The sequence below is a fragment of the Phymastichus coffea genome, unplaced genomic scaffold, assembly GCF_024137745.1.
Source record: "Phymastichus coffea isolate CEN01 unplaced genomic scaffold, Cenicafe_Pcof_1.1 PCOF00183, whole genome shotgun sequence".
NCBI classification, from domain to species: domain Eukaryota; kingdom Metazoa; phylum Arthropoda; class Insecta; order Hymenoptera; family Eulophidae; genus Phymastichus; species Phymastichus coffea.
The window spans coordinates 64,312-86,787 of NW_026706994.1; the positions used below are offsets into that span (position 1 = coordinate 64,312).

At 31.5% G+C, this 22,476-nt stretch overlaps 1 protein-coding gene across 3 annotated transcripts; it reads right to left on the bottom strand.

Moving 5' to 3' along the window:
- Positions 1-78: 78 nt before the first annotated feature.
- LOC131673525 (dentin sialophosphoprotein) lies at positions 79-21,753 on the bottom strand. Of its 3 annotated transcripts, none has more exons than XM_058951566.1 (12): positions 14,641-14,990; positions 11,115-11,410; positions 8,362-10,287; positions 5,532-5,944; positions 4,398-4,658; positions 3,099-3,402; positions 1,964-2,100; positions 1,741-1,882; positions 1,599-1,669; positions 1,431-1,530; positions 1,181-1,350; positions 79-1,099 (listed from the first exon to the last, which is right to left on the bottom strand). In XM_058951566.1, the coding sequence occupies exons 2-12, from the start codon at positions 11,347-11,349 to the stop codon at positions 1,004-1,006; spliced, it is 3,855 nt and encodes a 1,284-aa protein (XP_058807549.1). In that variant the 5' UTR covers positions 11,350-11,410; positions 14,641-14,990; the 3' UTR covers positions 79-1,003. The 3 variants fall into 3 exon arrangements, with proteins under 3 accessions (XP_058807549.1, XP_058807548.1, XP_058807547.1); XM_058951565.1 differs by lacking the exon at positions 14,641-14,990 and adding an exon at positions 21,547-21,753 and having other exon boundaries at positions 81-1,099; positions 2,979-3,402; XM_058951564.1 differs by having other exon boundaries at positions 81-1,099; positions 2,979-3,402; positions 14,641-14,987.
- Between the last annotated feature and the right edge of the window lie 723 nt (positions 21,754-22,476).

Consider the following 22,476-nt stretch of genomic DNA (forward strand, 5'->3'; position numbering starts at 1 on the left):
ATGAAGTCGTTGTAAAACAAATGAAAAAGAACATCTTATTTCACCCCCGTTTACATTAACTTGGAATTAAATAAATAATAACTTTCGCTTGATTGAAAACATCCAAGTATTTATTTGTATAAAGCGGCTAGTTCAGAAACATGTTCAAGGTCACTCAGGAAAACTTCTAACTTATTCTTATATACTGTTTTATATACAAAACTTTCTTAAAGCTATTACTTTTTAGTACACCTTTAATTGTTACTTCAAGGATACAAATTGGATTAAATACCACCACTTCAAGCCTTTTTAACTCTTTTCACAGAAATGACCAGTGCAATCATTTCTTTACTCCGTCTTGACTGACATTAAGTTAAATCAATTATCAAGCTCATTCACAGCTGGTATATTTTTACATTTTCACATAACAAATAATTTAGAGCTCACAAGTAATATAACAAACATGTAAAAAAAAATTCAATATTGATTGAAAAAGTAATCATTGAAAGGTTTCTTTTCGGAATTATTATAAATCCATATTAACAGTTATAAGCAGTAAGTTTCGATTCTTCCTAACTTTTCAAAATAGTAACTTGGCAGGTCGATTTCGACATTCTAACAAGAAAAATAAATTTTGAACAGTATCAATCCGTTGCTGAACACAGTGCTAAAACTAAAAAGTAGTTAATGAAATTCAAACTTAAAATATCCGCACAAAAAATTCTATTTTTTTTCCTTTATCATCAAAGCTTATAAAACAAGAACTTAGGTGCTACTAATGGAAATCTAGTAAAACTGAGCATCTTTACATGATATTACACACACTTACATATGTTAAACGCATGAAAACTTTTAAGTTTGTTTACCTAACTATACGATGTTATATTACAAATAATGTATTAAAAGTAATCTTTCGTATCGAAACGCGTATTAAAACCTTACTTCATATAAGTCCGGAGCAGTGAAAAGAAAACAGGCAAATATATGTTCCTAGTTCAATAGTTAATTTTAATTTACATTTCTCTTACAGAGAAATGTTGCCAGGTTTGCTGTACTGGCCGAATCTGGAATGTGCATCAACAGCTCTGACAGCAAAGTAATAATTATTTCCTTCCGTAAACTAGAGAAGAAAAATTATTGTCAATAACAAATACAAAAAATATTAATTACTAACTAGAACGCTATTGCAAATGAAGCATACCTGAGTTAAAGTACAAGCCATGGGCAATGGTAACGCTCGAACATCACCCACTTTTTTCCACAAATTTGCACTAGGAGGCGTCCCTGCGACCTCTTGATAAGCGTATAATTGATAACTAACTATGTCTGCATACTTATCCGTCAGCGACATATTCCACGATAGTACGATGCCTGTGAATGATTACAAGTTTTATTAAGTATACAACCATAGAGGTAATTTTGCAATGAAAAAGTAATAGCATTTATATTACCAGTAGCAACTTTGGATATCTTCAGCGACGGTGCTGGTGGCGCTAATTTCCACGAAGGCTCCGATGGTGGCATAGGTGATTCCGGCAAAGGCGCTGGATGCTATTATAATAACTCAATAAGTATAGTACAAAGAATGCAGTCATTGAATTGAGTTCTTCGTCGTTTACCTTTGAAATCGGTATTTGGGCAGCTTGCGTTGTCACTAATCTTACAGCTCCATTTGGCAATGCAGTTACGCCTGCAAAGATAATTTATTGATAAGAAATCAGTTTAGTACAATATTCAATTGAGCTCCGAGATAATATTTACTTCGTTTATAATTAAGCGTTCCTGTTGTGGTTAAACTTGTTACAGTTTTTACTGAATTATTACTTGTTAAAACTAACTGCCTTGTCGGTACACCATTTGGACCACTTTGCATCACGTATGCTAGTCTTGGTACGTTGGTCCCCTAAAAGTTGTGATTGTTAAATTAATAAACTGAATATATTTGGTCGAGCTTGTTATTGGAAAGCTGTATATAATAGCTTACCATTGCAGCAGTCGAATTAGCTGCTGGTAATAGTCTCAGGTTGGTTGCATTATTTAAAGCCACGCTACTAGCTGGTACAGCTTGTAATACTCGTGGTAATCTAGCCGGTAGTCCACCAGTAGTTGCAATAGCTGTTACTATAAAAAAATAACATAAATTTCTCATTATAATTACTGAATAATTATCGTTCAATAATTCATTTCGTAAGTTCTGTTTGTACAGGGTGGGTAAGATACGTAACAAATCTAATTTGTAAATAATAAGGTTAAAAATTCAATACTGATATCACTGATCAAATTATTTTCCAATAAGTATTACTTTGACCAGCATATTTCATGAAGTACATTTATAGGAAATCCATCAATAAAATTCTTTATTCCTATGGGTTTTCCATGGTATAAATTAGGGCCGTAATTCCCGATGTGATGTTCAATTCAAATAAATTTCAAATAGCAATAATCAATTAAATATATTCTAAGAAAGAAATACACTTGCTGGTAGTGATGTTAAAAATGGATATGTGCTTGCATGCTTACTGCGCAGCCATGTCGATCGAGTTTATTCAACCACTTGGGCTTGAGTATTATTTTGGAATACGTTACCACGTTGTTTCGGGTAAATATTTTTTTCGAGTTTGACAACTCCGAAACTCGTAAGAGATAGTTTCACAAATATTTTGTAAGACGTATACTTGTATTTACTATCTAATTTAACGATTGACAATTTAAACTAATTTGTAAAAATTCTTGATAAAAAATACATGAACTTTGCTGATCATTTCGACTATTTTGCGGTTTTCAAGATTTTTCTGACTGTTGGATATATTAGGCAATGCAATGAATTTCCGTATCTAAGATTTCATATTGAAGCACCTATAAATTAAACTAACCAACGCATTCTTTTATATCTGATCAGTTACTATTGCATTCTAATAGTCAAACAATAGAAATGCAGTCGTGATAATAATTTACACTTTAGGTTCTAAGTTCATATCTCTAGCAGGTAGAAAACCAACCTTTGGATTTGTCCTCTTCGTCAGTCAAGTCGATGAGATCACTAGCTTTGCTAGGGTTGGTACATGTCGTCCTTTGTATTGTAAGCGTAGGTCTTGTGGTAACGGTCTGTTGTTGATTACCTGATGGCGCAACGATCTGCAGGACATTACCGTTACGTTTGGCATTGGGATCAGTCGGTTTCGCTGTCATTACGAGAGCAGGAGTTGCGCTGTTCGCCTGAACGCCAACGGAGGTCGGAGTTGGTACCTGAACTATCGTTGGTGTCATATCTGGTCTGCGTGGCGATCGTGTTTTCATCATTTTACGAGGACTCTGGTTGTCCGGGATCAGCGCTTGCGCTGATACCTGTTTCGGTGTATTGGCACTGTTTGCTCCCGTTCGGAGAGCTTGAATTTGTTTCAGACTTTGGATTCCGTGCTCCTGCTATAAAATAGCGTTCGTACACATTACGTAAGTTTGGATTTTGCTGAAGAATGATGCTACTCATTGAAACAGTTGACCGCCGTTTTTTCAAGCATTGTCCAAGAAATTCAATTTGATCGTGACAATATGTTTGCAGCAATTTCGATTGAAAAGCGTTTTAAACTGCATAAAATACCTTTCAAAATAGTAAACAAGGTCACACTATATTCTTAATGCAACGGGTTACTACACTAATAACTTTTTAAAATTGAACCGACTTTCCATAATGGAATATAGTACATTATGCAACGAGGAAATCAAGTTGAAGGTTATTCTTATAAGGATAAGCCTACTGTATGATCAGAGCTAGTAAGGCCATCATTGTGATTTGCTCCAAGAATAGTTGGTAATGTCAGAAATCTAATGACGACCATTATTTCATTGATTTTGACTATAAAATTTTAAAATAAGTAAACTAAATAGTGAATCTATTGACAAAAGGGTATTCAATTTTTGACTTTCTATTCTTCATTCAACAGTCATACCAACTTTATAAAGCTGAAAAGTGAGGACAAAACAATAAATTAAATTTTTTCTAAATACATTCATTATACTAGTCTTTTTCATCGCCATGGACACATTACGGTTATTTTTATGAAAATATTATTTATAAGTAGATCATATGAGAACAAATGTTATTTATCAGGCCTCCACATTTCAAATTAAAGTATTTTGTCAGTAATGAGCCAGTAATCAATCCTACAATCGAAGATCTTTTAGGCGATTTACTTCACTTCTTTCGACCCTGTAGTGAATACAAATGGATAGTAATATATGACTTATTTTCCTTGTTGCATAATTTCTTCGGTAGAGAAAGAGGAGAAAGATAGAGTGAGAGATACATGTTGCTTGAATAACGATATAGATTAAACGTTATGTAGCTCACTTGCAATATATAAATAATTTTTGTAATTGTGAAGAAAAAATTTTTTTTTCAATTTTTGATCAATACTTACAGATAAGAAGTTCACTTGTAAGCCGACAGACCGATTGATCTTGATTGGTGGCACGTACTTATCACCATTGCTGTTCTTATCATAATTGATTCGCTTCAGGACCATCTCGAAACCCTCAACTTGCTTCTGAAGCTGCTGGTTCTTGTTTCGAAGACTTTCCTGACACTTTTTCGAAGCGCGAGCCTGCTCTCGAAGCTTGCCCATTTCGCCGCGCACGGTTATGCACTCGACAATCTTTTGTAGAAGCAGAGCCTCTAATTCCTATTTAGAAAAGTTACACATTTTAATCGAATGATTGTTTTAGAAACTATCGACGATTTCTAATAATAAAAACCCTAAGTAAACAAATACTTTTAAGATTTTTATTGAAGTATTTGTTTGTTAATTCTTAAAATCGAATTATTTGCAAAATAAATAAATGAATATATATTATGTATTGATAGACGTATTGCTACAGAATAAAATAAAAACATTCAACTGTCAATGCCTTCACTTCCGTCTTATAAATAGAAGGTTAAACTTAACCATTTCGGATATAACCAAAACAAAATAGCTTTCATATTATAATGTTTTCACTTTAGCAATATGGTGGTAAATGAATGTTTTATTTTACTACCTTGAACAAATTTATTTCTTTTCCCGAGAAATTTTTGAAATGTTAATACATTTTTAACCGATATAAATGATCCCAAATTATACGTCATTCTAGATTCTAGAATCATACAAGGCATTGCTTTGTGAATATTTCTTTTTCCTTCTACCGAATTACCAGCCGAAAGCCAAAAATATCAATAACCCAACACACACACATACTCACTTATACACACACGCGCGTACGATAAAATAACCGGTAAACTCACTGTACAGGAATTTGTACACATTAAAATAAATATATAATGAAGATTTTGTTGAATTCTTCGAATTATCTATTCACAAAGATTAATGATAGAATTGTTTAATAAAATTATTTAAATTAAAAACTTATAATTAAAAAGTGGATTCGATTAATCACCTTAATTCTAACGAATTGATCATTTTTTTACAGTTGGTAATTTAAAAAAAATTGAATTTTTCAACCGTTACTAACCAATATTTATAAAATGTTTAAAAATTGAATTATTGAAATTACTGCACCTCTTGTGTTAGTTTCTTCAACTTTCCTCTGATATCATCTTGCGATATCTTTCTCATGAGTTGACCTGTTGCGATGACGCTTTCTTGAGACTTTCTCGGAGACAAAAATTCGTTCCTTTGTTTTTGCGCTACCGATACCGAAGTATCCTCTACATTGGGCCTGATTCTCTTGAGTCCCGTCGATGCCGCATTGTCCTTTTCATCGGAGACTTCGTCCAGTGTCCGTTTAAGAGTTGGCGGTGAAAGAGTGCGCGTGATGATGTTTGGCGTCAACGATTTACGATAATTGACCTTTACGAGTTTATCGACATCGTCACTCGAATCCTCATCGTCGTTGTCACCTTTGAGGATTTCTTTGCGTATCATCTCCTCAGCATTTCGTGCCGAACGCCGCTTCTGACGACCTCCACTTTCTATCAACAGTTTAACGTAGTTGAAAAACTCGTCGATCATTGTGATGCGGTTGATAACAAACTTCGGTCATTCGGTCGGGCGTTTTTGCGGGAAAATCTTACATTCTTATGAATGTTTTTCGGATAGTTTCAATGCGTTTGTGGTTATGACAAATGATAGGCGACAGAATAACAAATAAAGATCTAATTGATGTTCATTTAGGCATAAGTGTGTGATTGAATGTTTCGTTGGTTAACTTTATAAAAGTTGTAAACTAAAAAAGTCATAACTAAGGTCTCACCGAATCCGAAAAGTGAATTTTTATGTTTAAATGTTTTTACAATTTAATGGAGGATGATATTATGATTCACATCAAACATTGTTTCAGGAATTCAGCAATATTGTTAGCATAAAAAGAGAATGAGAAGGAAAAGGTGTGCTATATTTTAACGTGTTATTATTACTTGATTTTATTTATTGTTATAGAAATCTAAGTTTTCGTGAAACGAAGATAAGATGTGTCATCGATTGGATAAGGATGTTGGTCATTGGAACTGTGCAATAATGTAGATGTTTAATGAAATAAGACACCAGAAGTTAGAGTTTAAAATTAAATTCAACAATGATTAAACTGATCAAAGCCAGAAAATGCGTCAGTTGCATTTACCTCAATTTCTGTTAAATGTGCAAATTATTGAAGCCGGCAATATAATTCCCAGCTCCTAATAGCGTTACTATACTGAGAGTTTATCCGCAAACTTAATTAATTTTTAAAAGGCAGTAGCAACAAGTTTTATAATTGTATTCAATATTGAAATATAACTATACATAGATCTTAATCTTCTTCGTATTTTCTTATGATTCGCATTCTGTTTATATTATAAACGTTGTGTTTCAAGATTTAATTCGGTTTGAGACTAAACCTTTAATACTAGAAACACTGTTATGTATATTTAGGCTGGAATACTATTATGCCTTGATAATAAACATTTAGGTTTCAAACACCGTTATATACCGCCATATTAATTTAGTGTATTTGTGTTCAGAACTTGCATGAAATATAACATGAGTTTTAGTGTAATGGTAGGTTCAGTATATGAGTGGTTAAGTCGATGTCAGTATTTATTAGTGCAAAACGAATATAAAAAACAATGAAATAATTGATTCGAACAGTGACTGCGCAAATGATAATGTAATAGTTATCACGATTAAAAAATTAAAAAAAATTTGCTATTAATAGTTATTTACGCAATCTGTAGCTCTGGATAGTATAAGGCCGAAGCAGCAAGTGAAAAACAATATCCTCGAGTACATCCCCCCCTTTAGAATCGGGCATAGTACTTAAATAATATTTCTTTCTCGGTAAGGTTTTAGTAAAGTTTTACATGTAATTGACAATCAATCGGTAAATACGATGGCTTACAAAGCAACTACTGTAGTACTTGGTTTGTTATCGTATACTCTGCGTAGTTAGCAATAAAAATTTCTGGCACCAATTCATCCTGAACAATGGTAAATTTAATAAAGCGGAAGAAAGTAGAGGGTACCAGTGATTCAAGCTACAATTGGCGATTACAGCGAAATACTAGCAGTATATTTGTTTTTCCTTTAAGCATCTTCGGAGTTCCACCGCAGCATTTCTTAATGCTAAATTACAGGCGTTATAGTCAACTTGATCGCGAATGGCAACTATTAGTATTGACGGTTGTGTGTGAAATTTCAATTATGTAGAAATACATTGCGATTTTAGAGATCTTATGTATTTTTCGACTGTATTTTAAGTTCTGAGCCATTATGAAAATTTCAGGCAGAGATATTTTTTCGACTTATTTTTTTAGATTTTTTTCATCGCATACCAACAAATTTTTCTTTTTTTTTATCACCCATAGAATAAAATTTTTGTATCTTTCTTGCGACGAAAAAATATCAAAGAAATAAAAAGAATTAAGACAGACAAGTTTTTCTTTCTAAAAGTTTCATAATGGTCTACAAATTAACATTGTAGTCAAAAACTAGATCAGCTCCCTATGCTCGATATACATTCCTATCTACTTGTATTGCTACTGCCAGTCCGAACGTCAACCGAAGTGCTCTTAGTATGTAAGACACCTATTTACCGATTGAGTGTCCTTTGCTCGTAGAAGTTCAAATACCTAAGTACGGCCATCTACGATAAAATTTATCTTTTCTAGTTCAGCTACCTTAGCCTTCAACTATCCCACGCTATAAACATTATCCTGGAGAACAATCAAGTTTTTCTCAATCAAGGTACAGTGATTAATTAATATTTTCATCCTGTATATTTACATTTCACGCATAAGAATGGTTCATGATGTTTGAGAATCGTGTAAAAATGTTCATAAGCCGTCAAAAACGTTTTCAATGATTACGTTTATAATTTAAAAAAATATATTCTAAAGAGTACCAGAAAACTTACCAGCTTCGCTAATTAGCAGTTCCTCTTGCATGGTTTCTACAAGTTTTTTTCTTCGACGTCTTTTATGAACAGCAGCTCGGCCATCTTGACTGCTTTCTTCTATTTTATCACCATTTGTAGTATCAAGAGAAACTGAATGCGATATATTAGTGTCTGTATTATTAGATTTGAGAATTGCCTCTTGTGAATCATCATCAATCAAATCAACTTCTTCTATCACATTATTCAATCCATTTTGATCTTTGTTCTTTGCAGCGCCTGACTTGTCACCTTCTTTTAGGGTTTTACCATCTTCGGTATCTCCGTTCAATTTATCATTAGATTTATTTTCTTTAGGGGCACTTTCATCAATGATCAGCGAACCGGATTCAGAGTCTCTCCAATCATCTTCATTGTTTTGAGATGTTTCCGTGTTTAAATCAACATCCATGGACAGGTAGTTCTTAATACCGTCATCTCTTTGCCCGATTTCGGTGAAAGTTATGGATTTGCCACTTTCCAAAGTTTGATAGTCATTTCTTTGAACACTATCATCTAATTTTTTCTTTTCTAATGTTCCATTTGTTTTTTCTTGTACAATGGAAACACAGCTGAAATCATCGTTTTTACCGATTTTCTCACCAGCGTCTCTAATATTAGCTTGTATGCAAATTAAATCACTAGTACTATCAGGTTTGTCGTTAACATTCTCATCAACATCCATTAAATCTTTGAATTTATTATTCATGCTATTGTTTTGTGATGTCACATCTTTAATTTGTATTTGGGCTTCGCTGAGCACCTCACTAATTTTTGGAGTTTTTATCGTTTCTGTTGCGGTACTTTGTGATGAAGATTCAAATTTTCCTTTATCCTTGTCAATCAATGATAATTCACAGTTTTTGGTTATTGATGCACTAGCTATACTACTTGGACGATCATCGACATATACAACTCCATTCAACAGTTTAACACCACCACTTTCATTACCATTCATTTTACTGCTTTGATCTGTTGATAACTTTGAATCTAACGTGCGTTTATTCTGTACGGCAGAAATAGTTTTAATCCCTACTTTATCTGTTTTATTCATAACGGTAATCAACTTATCATTTTGGCCGGAAGAATTATTTTCTTTGTGATCTAGGCCATTTGCGATAATGCCGTTCTGTTTAACCAAAAGATCTTTACCAGTAGTAACATCTTTGGAAATCTTTTTATCCCTTAATCTCAAGGATGCATTGACTTCGTCTTTCTTCGCATCTCTAGTCCAACTTTCTCTAGCTGAACTACTGAAACTTCCTCGTGAACGACTTGTTCTAATAAAATGGCTATTGCTATGATGAAGATTATTTTTCTTCAACTTGTCCCTATCTGGATACTGTTGATGATACCAACTGTTAGACCCACGATGAGGAAAACTTGAACGTTTTCGTGATCCTTTCCATGGGCGTGGGTCGAAGCTTGACCAATATTTCGTGGGATTGTGCGGCATCCTGTCGCTCATACCAGTTTCCTCGTCACTCAAATTACCGTTTTCAGTAACCCTCTCTTCATCTAAATCACCGTCACTTGGATAATTAGTATAATCACCTTCTTCGATAGCAGAATCCAAATATTTTACTACTTGTTCAAGATTGATAGATGCTTCTTCAGGTTGAATGGACTTACAATTTTCTTTTTCAGTGCTTTCTTCTGAATCTATTAACCTTTGCTGACAAGCTCCAGATTTATTTTCGTTGTCAACAGGAGCAAGAGTATCAGTTTGTTTAACACTTGTTTCTGATCCTTTCGATATTTGTTGACAAACTTTAGAGGAGTCTTTGGAATCAACAGTAGAAGGAGTATTTACTTTTTTATCACTTGTGTCGGTATTTTTCAATTTTTCCTGGCAGACTTCAGATGTCTCTTCGGAATTGACAGTAGTAGAAGCGTCTAACTCGAAATCTGCAATCAGAAAAAACCTTAAAATAGCAACATTAGTTCGTATGAAGCATTATAATTTACAATTATAATATGAGCTCCTGAAAAGCATAAAAATCTATTTAGTTAAGAAACTTTTTTTATACTTTGAAAAATTAGAAATAGCAGCTTAGATATATAAACTTGTATCCCATTCGAACTGAGATAGTTGAGGGATCAAATATAATAAATTAGTGAACCATTTGCAACAATGAAAGTATTCAAATAGTTATAAATTCAATGTGCATATGTTATTGTTTCAAATTTATTTTAAAAAGCATTGTACGTCTAAATGTATGTGAACTATGAATGATTGAATATGTAAAAAAAATTTAACACAAAGAACGGTAACGTGCTTTTTTAGAATTGGTAACTTTTCGTAAAAAAATATCGACCGTGCGGATATTAATGATAATTGACACCAAATTGTATTTCAGTAAAGTACATTTATATAATTTAATTAACTGATTCATTTTTAAGATGTCACACAATTCTTATAATCTTTTCTGGTTAATTTTTTATCCTAAATTGAACTTCGATTTTTCTATAAATTGCCTACAGGTATTATTCGGAATGTCATAGGAACAATAACCATACATTTTATTGATGCTTTTAAAAACATACACTACTATTTTTTTTTTTACATTTTTTGAAAACATTGACAATCATTAAGCATTGTAATTTCTATAATCAAAGTCTTGCATGAAATATATAAAAATAGATTTGAGTGAAGAGAAGAAAATCTTATGTTATTTTTGACATATTCCAGCAGCATACTTGTTCATCTAGTTGTACCAATGATAGCTTCTTACCATCTTTTTTTAGAAGTGAATTTGGTTGATGATTTTGAATATTACTAAATATATTATCCTGTTCGTTTTCTTCTTCATCAGACAATCTTAATCTCATCTCATCATCTTCATTATCCTCAGTAAACGAAATATCATCGATTTTTTCCTTTGAACTATCAGTAGTTTCAATTATTTTATTAATCAACAACGGCTTCGTAGTAGGCACTGTTCCTATTTTGACTGCATCCATCATCATAAGACATCAGTAATGTTGTCGAGAATCCCATTAGGTTCACTGATTAATAATTGCTTGCATTCTGTCAATAACCAAAATGATTTTGGTTAAAACTCTATGCTTTTAAATACATTTAAATTGATAGTATATGGTTGTCTTATTATCATAGGCATTAAATTAATGAAGTTATTTGAAGTATAAGAGTTTTGAGCAAATTTTCATTGAGTCAAGAAAATGTATGGATGTCTTTTGTACAAAGTAGTAAAACTATTTAGATAAATTATAGGATTTGGTATCAAAATTATTTTTACTAGTTTTTTTTACGAAATTTTATATTAAGATTATATTTTAATTTTGTTTTTCAAAAAGGCAAATATCTTATAAAAGATTTGTTGGTAAAAAACTTATTCATTAGGAAAATGCAAATTTAATAATCGATTAATAATAACAATTCGATAAAATTTAGTAATCGATTTGACATTTATAATAAAGTTAAGGTTCTATTAAACATATTTATTGCACATGAAAGGACTCTGATATAATTTTAACATTGTAATGACGGTCATCGATTAATATTCAATTTAGAAGTAATTGCATAAATTTAGAGAATATATATTTATATTGTCTATGATAAGTGTAAGCGACCGGAAATTAATCTTAGACTAATTTAAAAAATTAGTTATATTATAACGTACTTTAAATAATCGCTTTAACCATGGGATTTACGAACTAACCATAAGATTTACAATATCAACTCCCACTTCCAGTTCGTCATAAACAGAACCTTTAAGAATTCTAAAAAAATAATTTCTTTCGATTCACACATTTACTCTGAATAAAGAGTATAATAAGATAATAAATATAAAAATTAATAGAGCAGAAAACATAATGATGACACAAAAAAATTTTATAGCATAAATTGAAAAACCGTAAGTAATAAAGCAAAGAAAAACAGAAAATTTAACACATGCACATTGAATAATTTGGATCTTTTCGAGTGCAAGAATATCATAAAATCGTAGCCATTTAGTGGGGGATTCAGAACACGTCAAACGCGCGGGAGCATGCGCGTACGATGCAGTGGTACTCAATCTATTTTGCCTCCGCTTTCCTCTCTCTTCGTTTCGCAAAGCACCTTGTGCGAGCTAATGCGCATATTGATTTTCATTTTTAAACTTTGAAGATTTCTGTTGACCAATTCAGTTGGCATTGAACTTTTTCATCTTTCATGGAAATTCTATGAGAAAACGTTATAGTTTATCATGGTTACACAGAGTTAAACTACAATGTATAACCTTTTACGTAAATAAATGGAGGGGAAATTCTAGGTGAAGCGGCAGCCATGTTGTTCTTTTAGGTCCCACATCTCGGAAATGAAAGCTAAATTTTTTATTTACACGAAGGTATATACAGAAGTTTAGAAATATTGGTTATTTGAGATGGTGTTACTTTATGCAGATAACGAATGTTGTATGTTAATCGCAATGGTAATGAAAAGGGTCAAAGTGATTATTAAAAATATTATGCAAAAAACTTCTTAATAAATGCAAAAAATAATTAATAAACAACAGAGTAAAGGAAATCATTTTCCTAATTTTCATCAATTGATTTTGATATTTATAAGTTTAATATATAAAAAATATATTATGTACACGCTTTTTACTTAAAAATTGTAAAAATATAAAGAATTTTTTATATAATAAAAAAAGAGATTTATGATATCTAAATCTGTTTAATATTTTATTTTAACATTTACAGTTGAGAGATTAAAAAATTGATGTAAAATAATAATACAGTTATGTGACTTTGAAGAACAAATAGCATGAAGTGTAATAACCTAGTTAAATAATTGAATAATTGTCGACATTTTTCAATGAAAGCAATGAGAAAGATAAGTTTTTGGATGTTAAAGCCATTCCAGAACATAATAAATACATTCTTCAACATAAATAAATGCTATTTGTTTTTCCCATACAATAAATCTTCCGCATTCACTGTTGTCTCCAATAAATATCACGATAACTTGCACATATTTGTATTAAATAAAAATCATTTATAGTTGTTATAGTGTTAAATAATTTTTCGTGACATCGCAAAAACGAGATGAAAATTAATTTTTAACACATATAAATTCCTGCAACTTTTATGCAACCTTAACTAGATTTTAAAATTGAATTTCCATATAAATTGTTGAAATATTTGATAAAAAATGGTGATATGCTCTTTTATTGAAATAAGAAAGTTGAAACTTTGGTATCTGTTGATGTAAAAATAATTAGACAATGTTCACAGAACTTTTAAAATAGATATCTAGGAAAGGCATCTAAAACGATTTTCATAATAAATATAATTGTCCAACTTTGGAGGATTAATATAAATTACAGTAAATCTGGTAAATTTTTGTCAGCAACAAACTTGATCACGCATGCGCAGAGGGAGCTTGCTAGTGGAGATCTTAGCTCTTGGAATACCAAGCATCTATCCCGATGTGTAGCCGTTTGTTTCACAACTGTGAGCGTGTGAAGTTGAAAAATCACAACTAACCCACTAATTTTTGTAACATGTTAATTTCATAATAAATTATAACATTTTAAATAAACAATTTCAAAATTATGATTATTATACTTATCCTGAAATTTTAATAAAAGTAACGAATGGAATTTTTCTGATAAGACTATCGCATAAGATGTGTTAATTTGAAGTTTTACGAAAATTCTGAAATAATTCTCATCAAAGTAAATCGCAAGAGATGATTTTGTCTGAACTTCATATATCTAAAATATAGTTAAATCCTAATAGGAAAAAGCCAGACATTTCGAATGCTGATGATGTTTTTAAGTCATGATTGCAAATCAAATTACAATTATAAATAGAAAAAAACCTGTAATGAACCTTCAGTTAAAATCAGACACAATGAAAAAATACATTCTTAGTATAGGTAATTATTGTGGATGATCCCTGAATAATTTGGTAACATAAAATTGTTGTTGTAAAAATGTGTATATCCAATCCTTATCACACATATTGTCAAATGAATATTATATAATTATGAACATGCCTTTCATAATTAATAACTTTATAAGTATGCATGTGAATTACGACTAAATAACTGAACTTTAGGAAAACGGGGTCAACCCTAAGCACAAGTTAGGTTGCTAGTAGACCCCTAACATAACCTATACTTTTCAGTTGATAACGAAAAACAGAAAAGGTTAGCATGAAAAACCATTCACTTAAATAGACTTAAAAAAACCTAAAAAAAATATTCAGCAATCAAGCAGAAATTTTAACGAATAATGAAACAAATCCTACCGGAAAGTCTACTGGATGCCAACCAATCGAGACTGGGGACTGGGCTGCATCAGCTACTAAAATCACTAGATGGGCCTGGTTGTCCCAATGTTCAGTAAATGAGCCTTGCGTGTAAATGAGTCGTCCCGTTGACCCCGCACGAATTCTAACCTCACTGCGATAATCAATCGCAGTCTGGTTGATGAACAAAGTCCGTGACGGTTCACGGCTCGCGTCAACACGCGCGGTGCAGCCCGAAGACAAGACGCACACGCGCGACGGAATGGCGCGCGAGCGAGAGACTAGGTGCGAGACGGCGGGCGGTGTTGCGAGAGCCTCGGACGCGCCATGCAGCTATACAGCTGCTGCTATGTCTGTCTGTCTCTCTCTCTCTCTCTTTCTCTGTCTCTCTCTCTCTCTCGCTCTCTCTCACTCTCTCTCTCTCTCTCTCTCTCTCTCTCTCTCTCTCTCTCTCTCTCTCTCGTGGCGCAGGCTCTCGCTCCCGCCGTGGCGGCGGCAACGTCGATAGAGAGAGAAAGAGAGCTAGAGCGGTAGCGCCAGCATGATAGGACGGGACAGACTACGCCACCGTACCTTCTACAAGTCTAGGCGCTTGGCGCGGGCCGCTCACGCGCACTGCAATCCTACAACGAGGCCGGCTCTCTAAAAGCTTCCAGGCCCCGCCAGCGCACGGCCACACACCGAAGACTCACGAAGTTTTACGAAGCGAGACGTAATGGTTGAAGTATTTTTGCGATTGTTTTCACACAAAAACAGATGAAGCTTGTGAAAAAAAATCATGCTGATGTAACAAAGCTGACCTTGACTATTAAACTTACGCTACTTTCTACGGTTATTGATTTGGATACCATGCAGGTTTGACGAGATGTGTTGCTTACTAAGGGAAAAATACCACCTTACAAACATTTTCGGTTGAGAGTTTGCAACCCTTACTTGAGTTGAGTATCAACTCATTTGAGAAAATTTATAGGATTGTAGATGTTCGGAACTTAGTTGTCGATATTAAAGGTTTATGATATATTTAATTCACTATTTTCATGCTTTCATAAACTTGGATCAAAGATAATTGCCCATAATATTGGTTTTGGTTGATGATGGTTGATGAGTGGTTTAACGCATATTAATGCTGTTCTAAGACTTCAGGTAGTTATATAATTAATACAAATCAAAAAAATTTCCTGCATGGTTGTCCTTATTTGTTAAATGATAGAGAGATGGGCTTCGAATGATTTAAATTAAGAACTTTGCGTTTGTGGCCACCTGGTTAATTACGAATAAAAATTTCATTAGATTACCGAACGTAATATTGCATACAGTATACCTTGTAGGTAATATGTATGATTTACTATTAAAAAATAACCGCATGTATGTTTTGAAACATAGTATATCGATTTTGTGAAAATATGCAAAATTATGATAACAAGTTCATATACATTCAAATATATGTAACAGTAAGTGAAGAACTAAAGTTTTGAAGTTTAAAAACTTCCAATTAAGTTAATACTGTGTACGAAGTCATCATTTTCGCCGTCACGTTGAACATTCACCAATGGCAACGTCGCATTCGTAAGAGGTATCTACCCCGATTCGAGTTCAGCGAACGCACGATGAGACGGTGGACAATCTGACAACTGCGCACAAGTAAAACTTAAACTGGAAAATTGTGAAACCCGTACAAGTTTGGGGTTACGTTCCAATGGTTAATATGTGACATTCACCTGATGCTATATCGTTAATTAGTATCAAAATATAAGCTATTGCTTTTTAAGTAAAAAAATATACAGATTTTCAATTGCCTTTTTATGAGGACATTTTCTTTATATACCCGATAATGTGTTGAATCAAGACAATATTCGTATATATAATATAAAAAAAAAACATTTTTAAGATTTTTGAATTCAGATCAATAAATATGTTTTATAATTGAAATGTGGAATTTCTCATTGACTGTAAACGAATGAAAAACTGGCTTTTTCAAAACTTGAACAAACCGCTGATAGGCAAATTGTACATGTTACGAACTAGAACTTTTATCTACCAGTTCACGTATGTATTAACTGAGTATAATGATTTTTAGTGAACTTATTGAAATAAATATTAATTTTATTTTATAATGTTCTATTACATTTGGACTTATTAAATAGCTTGAATAATTTATAAATCATACAATAACTCAATAATTATGTACATGAATTTTGTTAGTATAAGATCCCTATTTTATCACCATTAGCCATAGTTTTATAAGGCTCATTAATTTCGATTTTGAACACATACTTGATATTTTTAGTGAGCTAATTTAGATAATTTAAATAGTAAAGAAATGAGAAATAATAACAGATATATTAATATTATTTAATTTTTTATATCACAAATAATAACAAAATCGTTTATTATTTTCATTAATAAATTTTTAAAAAAAGTTTTAATTTAAAAGATTTATTGATTCATTAACTTAAAATTGGAAAGCTATGAAAGCATGTGTTTATCTTATAAATTTTGCAAATATTAAGATAATCTTTTGATACATGAAACAATTTTCCTATTACGTTGAAAATTTCCTATTACGTTTATCTTATCAAAATTATGATCAGTTTGATACTTATCCAGATGTATTAAACATGTATAAAAATTACTTGTTTTAATTTTTATTATATTTTTAGTATATCAGCCTTTAAAAACCAGTGTAGATGGCGTTCCTATTTTTGTAAAAATAAATTAATTAATCAAACCAATATAAAAAACCTAAGTCATGAATGATGATATTTTAGTCAGAAACGTATAAATAGGTGGCTCGGAACAGTTTAGGATATCTTCCAAGTTGAGAACAATTCGAAACAATATGCTGTTCTGGTTGAGAACAGCGCTGCACATCTGCTACTGTTAGAGTGTAACTTGACTGATGACGACAAGACAGTCTATTTTATTATATAATTCTCAATTATTTTGATCAATTGGATTGATCAGACTAACAAATAAATAATAAGTAGTAATAACTAAACCTATATTGATTTTGCTTTTTGGAAAATATTTGGTTGAGATATTGAATTTTGTTTAGCATGTTGAATATCCATTATAAGATGTTGCTAATTGCACGAATAAAAGATTTCAATAAAAAAAACTTGTCTTAACGCCATAACTAAAAGTTCCATAAAAAGTAAGAGATTACAAAGTTCTATTCCAACAATTCATGTTAAGCTTTACGTTTCTATTAGATTAATAATAGACAAAACCAATGTCTACCACTGAAATTCCGATTCAAGTATTTCTGGGCCTAAAAGTTCGGGTTGATGTCGAACTGTGGTATTGACGTACTGCACGGATAATACACGCAGACGCAGTAACGCAAGCAATGGAGGCATTCACCGGAATCTGACAACTTACTTAACCTACACGAAAATTAAAACCAGTAATGATAAGTCTTTATCTTAAAAATATTTTGTAACGATTGTTAATAATTTTAAGTCACTTTACAGTTGTACATCTATGAACTTATACTTCTATACACGAGAATTTAATCTCTTTTTAAGAAAGAAAGATGCTATAATACCTTAAATTGTCACATATACATTTCATGAACTAGCAACCAAAATAAATATACGAGTTAATTGAGAAATAACTTTGTGAACCCTTAGGAATGAAAGATCTATCAAATTATCTATCTATTTAAGGGTTAGAATTAGGTTTTAACTTAAGTACTAACAGATTTCTGCTGAATAGATAGCGATTACAATAACAATGTATTCTAAATAACAGACCAATTTTGACCAATGTCAAACTTTTTTTTACAAGATAGTTAGTCAGATCTGAGAATCAAATGATTATATTGAAGAAATTATCGGTAAATTGAACCGTCTTATCATCCATCACTTTAAGCCTGACCGATGTTATTTGCTTGTCTAAGTTGAGATATATACTTTTTATAGTTGAAGCGCCTTTCGGTGATCGAATGGTATAGCTATATTATTGTCAGAGTAGTAAATATAAATCAATAAATAATGAAGAGATAGAAAAAGTATTAAAATGTTAATAAAAAAATTATATTTAATAATTATCACAACTAAATAGACGATTGTTTACAAATCTTTAAAATTTAAAACTTTATATAAAATTACCATTTACTTCTTAATTTATTGCATTTTTGTTTCTGTTTTTTTTTTAATTTATCTTTTCAATCAAGAAATAGATCTAGTTTGGAAAAAGTATTAACAAATATCAGTTATTATAAGTTAGTGTATATTGTGAAATATGTACTGAACCAAAAGTTACGTGTATAACTTCATTAGATTGTTTGAAAATATCTATCATAGATGACTGTATCACTCGAGGTCCTTCTATTCAGATAAAACCTGAAGATCACCTATTTACATTACAAACAATTCCTCAAACATTTAACTTATTGTAAAATTATTTTTTAATAATCATATATTGCATAAAAATATGGAAATACTTTTAAACTCCATGATTTGTACGTATTTCTTTCCTTTTAGCAAACTATATCAAGATTCTATACATAGTTAACTAATTTGACCAAGAGTCTGCCACATATAACTTTACATCCGGTATAACGAATATTGCGAAATAAACAAAAATCTTTTTATAGATCATGTTCATTGTAAATCTACTATTGTAACGTCTAATATCTTCTAAATTTTAATATTTAAATTATCAAAGTATGTTAAATAAGTATTTTATCAAAATGAAGATAAAAACAGACCAATAACAACATTGTTGTTACCGTAAAAACGTGTCAATGTTAAATTCATTAAAGTTTACCAAAATAACATTTTATTATATTGATTGAAAAAAAACTCTTTTATGTTTGTTTATATAAAAGTCTCTACATGATAAAATTATATTTTTTCATTTTCGATATCCTCTAATAAGTTTGAGTATACAAATATGTAAATGAATAAATACGACTGACATTTAATGTATTGTGACGTAATAGTGACGCAAAGTGATTGCCCGACTTGTATTAAAAAAATCCAAGTTGAAATGAAACGTTAATCACATGTCTAATCATCAATAAATTCAAGTAATATTATAAAAATATAATAATTTAAAATTCACACACACACACACACACACACACACACACACACACACACACACACACACACACACACACACACACACACACACACACACACACACACACACACACACACACACACACACACACACACACACACACACACACACACACACACACACACACACACACACACACACACACACACACACACACACACACACACACACACACACACACACACACACACACACACACACACACACACACACACACACACACACACAAAATAAATACCATTCCTAAATTAATATAAAATAAAAATGAAGAGATTAATCCAAACAATTCATAGAAATTATATTATAGTTGCATAACATGAAAGAGCAAAATAAATAAACGACTCAGCTAAGTTAGTGCATTTAGAGAGGGGCATCCGCCATCTTGAATCAGACTACTTGGGAAGCCTTTCCTGCCAAGTGTGGACGTTCTATAATAATACCACGTGCGCTGAAAATTGTTCACGTACTTATAAAGTATTTTAGTTCTTCAACTATAAAACCTTTGTCTAATTATTTGGTTCATAATTATAACCACGAATTACAATTGTGTAGCATTTGGTCAAATGTTTAACAAACTACATAGAAAAAATTCTAAATGCATTATTTATTGTATGGATTTGTTTTTACAATTAATAATTATTAATAAAATTGTTAAAGACAAATTGTTTTTAATTCATATTATTATTAATTGTATTTTTTAATTTTTCATGGTAAAATATTGAAATATATTGCGACTGTATTTTGAGATATCCCGCTAAGTTATGTATATTTATCAACTTCATTCTTTATGATTAAGAGATCAAATCCAGCTATATAACGTTTCTGTATTGATAACTACTCCAAAGTTTAAGTTTCATAATGCAATTTATATAAATAAATTCTAACTACATTTATAAAACACTTGTTGGGTCATGTGGAAACCTATAATATAATCATTTATAGTCAACCACCTATTGATAAGTTTAACAAGTTTCTAATAATCGATTCCTTTGATTCCGTCATGCCTGGATATAGATTCATGACGAGAGCACAAGAACAAAGAGAAACGTTGAAAAAATATTAGTTTCTTATTTTATTTATAAAAATATATTCATGAATTTATTTCACTTGTACTACTGTTATATTATTTGTATGTCATTAGTAGTTTTAAAAAATTGGAAATAATTTAATTGATGCTTTTATTGTAATTTACATCATATTTTTAGTTAGCCATTCCTATGTAAGAATAATATTATAAAACTATGTCAAATGATTATCTTTTAGGTTATGGAAGAAATTGAGCTTATTTAAGAATAATCCGATATAATAAAAATTAAATCCCCATAAGCAAATTAGTTTTATGATTAAGATAAGAGTATTTGAACCAAACTAGAAAGGTTGATGCAATTAAAAACCGCCTGAAATTTTAGAATTAATAAGATGAAAATTATATTTTTTTCAACTAGAGTAAAATGGGTTTTTCAACAACATGGCCGCCCTGTCATGTCAGCATACAGACAGTATAATCTTAACCTTAAAATTGAATATATTCAACAAAAGCAAAATTCGATATCCAGATTAATATTTAAATCTTAGATAAAGTTTAGTGATATAAAACGGATAAGGTGGACACTATCATGGGTTGAAAATCAATAACATAACCAAAAATCTCATTACAAAAATGGGTCTTATAAGAAAATCAAATTGGTGCAATTTGAGTCTTGCGGCTTAATTTTCACGCAAGTCACAAACAAAAAGTAAATTACAAACAAATATACCAAAATATTCATTGCTTATCTGGTATAAACAGTCAAAAAAAGCAGAGAAAAAACTCACCGTGTTTTGCTCAGCAGCGTCCAGCGTCGAAGAACAACCTACACGGTGCGATCCAAGATAAATGAAGAATGCGCTGTTGCCAGCTCGTAATGCTGACCTTCTCCTGTTTCTCCCACTCCGCGAGCATTTCTGGTGTTTCGTGAAAATACATTGATTCTTTGCGATAACAAATAATGTTCGGCTGGCTCTAAACCATAGTAGGATAGACGTTTTACTATTGCATATTATAGTAATTCACATCAGTAGCATAACTAGATAGGCCAGAAATTAAAATGTTTCGTTTCCCCACACGCGACGTTCGGGGAGAGGTCGTTAACTACTGCGCATGCGTTAGTTAGCGCTAGCTCACGGTGGAAATTGATACGTGATGTAGGGTCATTTTCTAGTTTGGATAATTATTTTTGTACATAAAACATTATACGTATAAAGTATAATCCGTTATCAGGATCAATTACTATCCTAAAAAAATTTTTATATAATTAAAATTAATCACAAAATCTATTAGAGTAGTTGAAATTACTTATATGGACAATTTTTAATAAATTGTCCGTAAAGAACGACAATAATGGATCATTATCTCATGGACACCAAATTGATGATCATGTTTCGTAAAAATAAAACATACATGCCTTATCGGCAAATTCACTGTCAGTGAGAGTAAGGAATGGATACACCAGCATCCGAAATAATATGCATCGAGAAAACTGGAATGAGACTTTATTTAATATTTTTCAAAACATCTTTGATCATTGATCAGTTGATCATTACGCTGTATTTAACCAGTATACCCTCAAGCCTGGAATATTGTAACAACAGTAATTATTGTTCAATTGAGAAAGAGAAAACTGAGTTTTTTTTAATCTTTATAGGAAAAGGGATCCGTATATAGATAAAGATGTATCGTGTCATCATGAGAACTACTGCTGGGCG